The following is a 7,959-nucleotide window of genomic DNA, read 5'->3' as shown; positions in this document are numbered from 1 at the left end:
AAAAGATTAATATTATATTTTGATAGATGCCATTGATTAATATTGCGTTTTGAAAGTCACCCTTATCAAAAAGTGTACTCTCTCCCCATCCGCTTATGCCTTGCTTGCTTTGACCTTTACAACCGGGTGAGAATTCCCTCGCATTATGGTGTAACCAAAAGTATCAAACAATGTGAAGAGTCCACTACTAGGCATAAAAATCACCAAGGTTAGTGTAAATTCATGCTTGGTAAAATGTGCATGAGTTATTACAACTTGCCAACCTAGATTTCAGAAAAATGCTCATTTCGTGATTTTTTAGTGGATCTCAAAATTTTGAAAATGAACTGTCCGGATAATATGTTACAAGATTTACTATTTTTTAAATCCATTTTTTGATACATGTGTGGTTTGTATTAGGCTGAGGCCCAAGATAATCAAAGCAAGGCACACCTTCAAAGATGTTGTTCAGCACTGAAAATCTTTGTGACAGCTTAAAAATTTATTTATATCTCTAATTATAAAATTTGTGAGAAGATTATTGTGTAAGGTACCCATTTTAGAAAAGAAAATAATTGCATTAGGTCAAGGCCCAAAAGTGATTTGCTTGACTTCAAATTTTGCAAATTTATATCTCATCCCCAAATATATCTCTTGAATTTCAAAATGATTGGTTGTAAGAGTCACATGAATAGACGCAATTCCACAAAAACATTCTCAAACTTTGTGACTCACCCACGCCATCCAATTTGACATCTAATGAGTGGTAATAATTGTGACCTTCATGTACAAAAGATAAAGGTCAATCATTCCATACAACCGTTGTATAGTAATATGATGTAACGACATTAAAAAACCATCTTATGGCCATCTGTTTGATCTAAATTTTGAAATATACACTATTTTCAATCTAATGAACAATCTTAAAAAAATAAAAAAATAAAAACACAACTTAGAAAGTATTTTGTTAGCCTAATTAACATAGGTCGTTCATTTAGGTGAGATGCTTAGATCTAGGACTTAGAAGGAGTTTTCATTTCCAATTTTTTGGGTGGCTTTATTATCATTAGATGAACAATGTTAAAAAAAAAATATTTATTTTGAATTTATAAAGGCTAAGATCTTGAAATCTACAGAGTGAATGGTTTAGATTCGTTCTTGGAAAAGACTCATTTTGACCATATCTACAAATTGAACTTTTTTTTAGAGGGGGATTGATTATTGAAATGAAGAGAGAGTGTTTGTATAAAATTTGGACTCATACAAATATCACAAACATGTTTTTTTAGAAGTGTCGTTGCATTAAACTATAATACAACCGTTGCATAGGATCATTGCTCAAAGATAAATAATTTCTTTATAAACAATCCCATTTAATAAAAAGTTTGGATTGTAAAAAGCTAATACCCTAACTAATGAAACCAGACACACCTTTAAATAATGTCGAAAGATGTTTATTCAATACTAGAAATCTTGGTGACCTAAAATTGATTTTTATATCCAATTATAAAATTTAAAACTTCAAAAATAGTGTAGAATGAGTAAATCTATGAACTCAAAACCTTAAAATTGACAGCCCAAAAAATACATTACACAATGCACTATTTTCAAGACTTGGAATCATTTTTTCTCATGCCCATATATCTTGAAGTAGAGATGATCAATTAGAGGATTTTTGGACACTAAGACCACCTCTTCTAGTAAATTCTTGAGATGCACCTTCATATAATTGTTTAAGGCCTCTCCGATAAACTTTCATCTTTAATCAAACAAGGGAAAACTATGCATATATCCGTATCAAACAAGGGAAAACTATGCATATATCCGTTATAATTTTCGTTATTACAAAAATACCAAATAGTTTCGATTATTACTAGAATATCTATTTTTTTCACTTTATAACGAAAATTTAAATTAAAAAAAAAAAAACTTTTATCTTTTTTTTAATTTATGAACAACCAAAATGACTGGATTTTCGATTGTGTAAAACTCGAAAATATGCTAATTTTAATTCTTGAACAACCGAAAATAACAAAGCTCATTTAAACTTCTGAAATACGCAATCTTATTTTCAGTTGTTGAACAACCGTAAATATGACATTTCGATTGTTGAACAACCGAAAATAAAAATGCAAATTCCAAACTTCTGTCCTATTTTCAATTGGTCAACAACAAAAAATAAGATATTTTTCGATGTTGAACAACTGAAAAATAAGATTGTGTATTCCAAAAGGTTACTGGAATACGCAGGCCTACTTTCAATTGTTTAGTTCTATTTTTGAATGCTGAACAACTGAAAATAAAACATTTTGGGATGTTGAACAACCGAAAATAAAATATTTTCGATTGTTCAACGGCCAAAAATGTATTGTTTTCTACTGTTAAACAGTCGAAAATAAGGTTGCATATTCCAACAAGCTTCTGAAATGCACAGTCCTATTTTACGTTGCTCAACAACCGAAAGCAAGACATTTTCGATTGTTCAACAACCGAAACTAAGACTGCAAATTCCAAGCTTCTGCCTATTTTCAATTGTTCAAAAATAAAAAAAAGGTAAAAAAACTATTTTTTTAATTTTCATTATGAAATGAAAAATACATACATTCCAATAATAAAAAAAGAAACTATTTAATATTTTGATAATAACAAAAACTATAACGGATATATACATAATTTTCCTATAAAACAATAAACAATTTAATAAAACATTGAGTTTTTAAAAGCCACTCACGGAACGTACAGCTACTAAACAAGTTCAAAAATACAATTTTCTAGGCTTTTCCTTCAAACTCTTTTTTACGTGCATTTTTTACCTGTTCACGTGTGCCAAATTTAAGCAAAAATTTGAGGTCCCTACATTGAAGGACATAACACTAGGGCCAACAAAAAATTTTCCCACATAAAAAAAATTACCTGTTACAATGTTATATGTTAATTTCTCTTGCTTTATGTGGCCAAATTTGAACATTAAGGAGAAGCTTTGTCATCCTTTCCCCAAAATGAATTGTGTTTTCAATCTTTTTAAAACTCTCATTTTCACCTGCCTTATCCCTCAAAATCCATTTAGAACATTGAATTCTCCCGTTCTCATTTACACTTGCCTTCTCTCTCTCTCTCTCTCTCTCTCTCTCTCTCTCACACACACACACACACACACACCCACACACACATTTACACAATTGGATTATAAATCATCAACCAAATTCAAATGTAAATCACTGTTAAAATAAAACAGACGATAAAACTTTTCTCAAATTGATATTACAGACAACAGAAATCTTCTGTTTCTCTTCCATTCCCAGCACAGCTACCTGTGTTCTTCCTTCACCACCCCACCTCCAACCAAAAAACGAAAACAACATAGCAAAAAAAATAAAGAAGAAACACCACTCCTCCCACCTCTCTCTCTAATACATGTACCAAAGGTAACAAAAAAAAAAGAGATATTTGCATAAGAGAATCAAAACAATATTACTGTCAAAAAAAAACAAACCCTGATCAGGGCCGAAGCAATTGGGCATAACATTTATGCATTGCTACCAGGATACATGGAGGAATCAGCCACGGGGAGCTGCCATTTGCTGCTTCCTCACTCTTTCATTTGGTTTCACCATGCTGAAGGTCACAAACAAACAAATATAACACGTTTTTTGCTAAGGAGCACTTCAGTTACCAGTTTTCTATATCCAAGTGCGACATAAGTTCAATCATATGAGTTATCAAAAGATTCAAAGGCTGCATGAAACTCCGAATTACTACATAAATAGCAAGAAAAAAAATACTCTTGAGTTTTATGTAGAAGATCGCAATGACGTAGGGTAGAGGTGCATTGCGAGAGAGAGAGAGAGAGAGAGAGAGAGAGAGAGAGAGAGATTGTTTTTCAGAGACCATGAAGGCAATATCATTTTAACTTTGCATCTAACCAAGACCCAAGGTCCTATTAGTTTCACATCCTACGAAGCATATTTCATTTTCACAGCAACCAATAAACATGATCATCATTTTAGTTCATACCTGATATCATGTGGAGTTATGAAGATCCACTGTGAGCCCTGTGTAACAGCAAATTCTACAAGTGTATCTAAGCTGATTTTCCGACTAATGGCATCCTGAAGGAGCAAACCATATCAGGCCACACGCAACATACAGCATGCACATGCATCAATATATACACATCTGGGATGCATGTATGGATAAATACATCCAGCATGGATAAAAGCCTTATGCATGCATATGGTACGCACGCACTCATAAATACAGCACGCAAGCATATACATGAGTATATTAAATATATTACACATATATGCATAATTGCATATACAAATACATCATGGGATTATTGATTTTGGCATGAAATAAACCCACAAACTTCAACCTCCTCACAACAACCCTGCCATGGCCGGTCACAAGCTGGTCATGCCACTCCCAAGTCCAGATAAAGGAGGTGGGTTGCGTTAGGTAAGGCTGCCAGCATAAAACTTTGCTACAGCTCTTCTTGAATCTTAAATTTCTGTTATATGCTCATGCTAAGAGTAGAATGGCAGAACATGATTCATGTAGCCGATCCTAAATAATTGGATAAGACTCGGATGATGACGATGATGATGATGTTTTTTCCAATATAACTGATTTTGGTCATTGGTCCATACTGATATTTATACTAGAAGGCAATGACACACAAGCACAACTGCCTATATGGCATGACCAAGAACCAATGGGCCCACCAGACAAGCCTGGTGTCCCGAACCAGATAATATGCAGCTTGATACCTAGGCTAACACCAACAAAACATTACCTTTTAATTTTCAATACTTTTAAAGCATTTTGGGTTAAGATATTTAGGTGGGTTTGTGTTTTAAAAAGTGGAGAGATAGAGAGAGGTTGAATTTTTGCTTGTCATCTCTCTACCGGAAAACCCTGATTTGCTAATTTTCCAGTGACTTTCCTGGAGGACTCTCAGCCACTTATTTTTTACTATATTTAACTGGTTTATTTTCTAATTTGTTTAATTCACGTTTTAGAAATACTTAAAAAGGATTTTTTTAAGGCTACAAAAATATTGGCTTTTTTACTTGAATCATTGTAATGGTTATTTTTAGGGATGTTTAGTGGCTTTAGCGCAGTCGATATGGTGGATATTGATTTAATGGGCTTGAATATTGTGGGCTTTCAGTGGGTTTTGTGACTCTTTATGATATCGACTTTCCATTTTTTGTTTTTTTTTTCCTCCTCTTTTTTTGTAGGTTTAATCCTTCAATGGAACTGTCCAAAATGTTGAAATATGGAAATGTTCCATAGTTAGGAATCAAGATTCCATGCATTTCTCTTTTTTAATGAAAATGATTTTTTGTTGGTTAATACTTGAATGCGTCTATGAAAAATGTTGAACTATGGAAACTGCTCCATAGGATTTCTTTAGTATTGTGTTTTAAATTCATATGAAGAATTTCTTCTGTTCAATTATTCAAATTTTTTAAAAAACTATGAAAATTGTTGCAATATGGAATTTGCTCCACAATTCCATTTTTGTGTATGTTCCGTGCCTTTCATATGAGTAACAAATATGTCATTTGTTTGCTCATTCTTTTTTTTTATGTTGTTTATTCCACTTTCTATGGAATATAGATGACACTTTACTTACAAAAAAATTAAGTAATGAATATGGAGGATGTTGTAATACATCCATACATATAGGCAAAATGATGAGCAAGGTGGAAATGATGAGGAATGAGATGAAGATGAAGATGATGAAGATAATATGATTTGCATTTACTCATTTTAAAATTTATGTATACTCAATCAGGAGCTATTCCAAATACCACACAAATGGTGAACTAATTTCCTAATCCGACAATTTTGACCATAAAATGCCCTTTTATGTTCAAAAATAACATTTGGCTATAAATAGTGCATGTATTTTACGAAGGGTATATTTATGTTTTTAAAATCCGTTCAAAACATTATTTCAAATTTAAAAAGATATATTTTGACTTTCAAATGATGATTGGATTTTAAAAGCACTTTAAAATTACAATTATGCCCTATCAAAATTTTCTAACAAGCTACCATCAATATAATTTTTATAATTGCAAGGGAATTTTGTTGTAAAAAATTACGAAGTAAGAAATTATAAATTCACTATTACTGTGGTTTATTCTAGAATAACCCCTTCATCATTTATGTACAAATATAACTTTAATATTTGAATTGGTTTAACACTTTATGCCTTCATGGTTTATGTCTTTGACTCTGAGAATGCAAGTAATGAGTACAGGGCTTTGAAATTTTTATGTATATGATAGAATTCAAGTCAGTACTTCATAATCTACTTGCGAATTGATCATCTAACTGGTTATTGCTTAATGTTAGTGCCTTCATATAGTGCTTCATGCGATAATTAATGTTATTTTGTACTTTTTGCTTCTAATCATGCTTATATATGAAGTTATAACTTTCGTATGAAATTGTATACTATATGACTTTTTACCTTTGGTACAAAGAGGTCGCAATTGACCCTCGCTACAAGATGTAAAATTTCATAGCTTGTGTGTGTCATTAATCTTAAAATATTTTCTTATAGACTTTCAACCTAGCCAATGACACACCCCCTGTTGCCCAATTTCATAATCAACAACCAAGGTTGATTGTGACCTCCTTGTACCAAAAGTACATGATCATGTTATGTACTTTTCCTTGTGTTCTGGATGATTTTATAAATTTCTTGGACTTTGTCGTTTTCAGTTTTTTCCTTTATTTGCATTTTTTTTTTTATGAAGGTTCGTTTATTCGCATTTTGTTTGTATATTACCTGAAATTTTTATTATTATACTTTCATTTGACTGGTTTGTCCGGTGAACCAAGTCCAACTGAACCAATGTCTAGTTCGATGGCTAGTCCAATGTTGATACCATTGATTTGAAGAATCTTGGTGTATCAAAAATCACCACATATCTACTCACATGCAAATTATATATATATATATATATATATATATATATATATATGGAAGCATCTACAAAACACCTATAGGTGAAGTTCTACAGTACTTCACCTACACTTCATCACTGTCCAAAGTTCATCACATGGTCACAGTTGTCCAGTAGTATTAGAATTTTTATAATTATTGTACTAATCAGATTTATCTAAAATTTAGGGCATGCACATATGACCAATTCGCACCAAAATAAAGTATTAAAAAAATAATATACATAAAATAAAATGATGAAATTACCCATGAAACTTTATAGGGGTATTTTTTGTAATTTTTATCATTCAAATTATTTGTTTTATATTTTATTCATGTGCATCTCACTAAGGCGCACACATCTACAAAATTTCAAGTCATTATGATTTGTAAAAAAAAATATTAAAATTCAAACGCTATCAGACATCTGTGACCGTGTGATAAACTTTGAACTGTGATAAAGCCGTCGGTGAAGTACTGTAGAACTTCACCTATAGGTGTTTTACAGTATTTTCCATATAGCTATATATATGTATATATATATATATATATAGAGCGAGAGAGCAAGAGAGAGAGAGAGACTAACATATACAAGTGAAGCCTAGCTATCAATGACTCACCATGAAAACATCAAATTCGTCCATGGCACGGAAAGGTGCCTCTGTCATTTCATGAAGAGCCAATGCAAAGCAGAGAGTAGAGAAAGAGCGCTCTCCTCCTGATACATTTATAAACCACAGGATCAATTAGGAAGTAATCATAACCAATATGCCCGAAATAAAAATCAAGTTCATGCATACTTAGGTAACTCATTAACAGGTGGCAATCATATTGCAGACATAGCCTTTTATGAATTCTCGGGACCAAACGTGGCAGCTGTTACGTTAAAATGCAAATATTCACTAAAGAGATATGTTTTTGCCGCCCTTTCCATACTTTCCTAGAAATGATCAGGCTTGATGTTTTCTACCTTGGCTAGGTCAAACGACCAAAGTAATTAAGTAGTGTAACATTAA

The 7,959-nt window shown here is 32.1% G+C and overlaps 1 protein-coding gene across 6 annotated transcripts in view; it reads right to left on the bottom strand.

Moving 5' to 3' along the window:
- Positions 1–3,213: 3,213 nt before the first annotated feature.
- The window catches only part of LOC18428808 (structural maintenance of chromosomes protein 6B), a 52,514-nt gene continuing 47,768 nt past the window's right edge, over positions 3,214–7,959 (bottom strand). For all 6 annotated transcript variants that reach the window (XR_016048065.1, XR_016048064.1, XM_011623067.3 and 3 more), the window contains 3 exons: positions 7,564–7,661; positions 3,994–4,088; positions 3,214–3,594 (listed from right to left, as the gene is read on the bottom strand). Coding sequence is in view for 4 of the 6 variants with exons in the window: in XM_011623067.3 (XP_011621369.1) it covers positions 3,537–3,594; positions 3,994–4,088; positions 7,564–7,661 (251 nt within the window). In the remaining 2 variants the exon portion in view is untranslated. The remainder of the gene's footprint in view (positions 3,595–3,993; positions 4,089–7,563; positions 7,662–7,959) is intronic.

The sequence above is a fragment of the Amborella trichopoda genome, chromosome 13, assembly GCF_054954075.1.
Source record: "Amborella trichopoda isolate Santa Cruz 75 chromosome 13, AtrichopodaSantaCruz75HAP2 v2.0, whole genome shotgun sequence".
In the NCBI taxonomy this organism is placed as follows: domain Eukaryota; kingdom Viridiplantae; phylum Streptophyta; class Magnoliopsida; order Amborellales; family Amborellaceae; genus Amborella; species Amborella trichopoda.
This window is presented reverse-complemented; position numbering and strand designations above follow the sequence as displayed.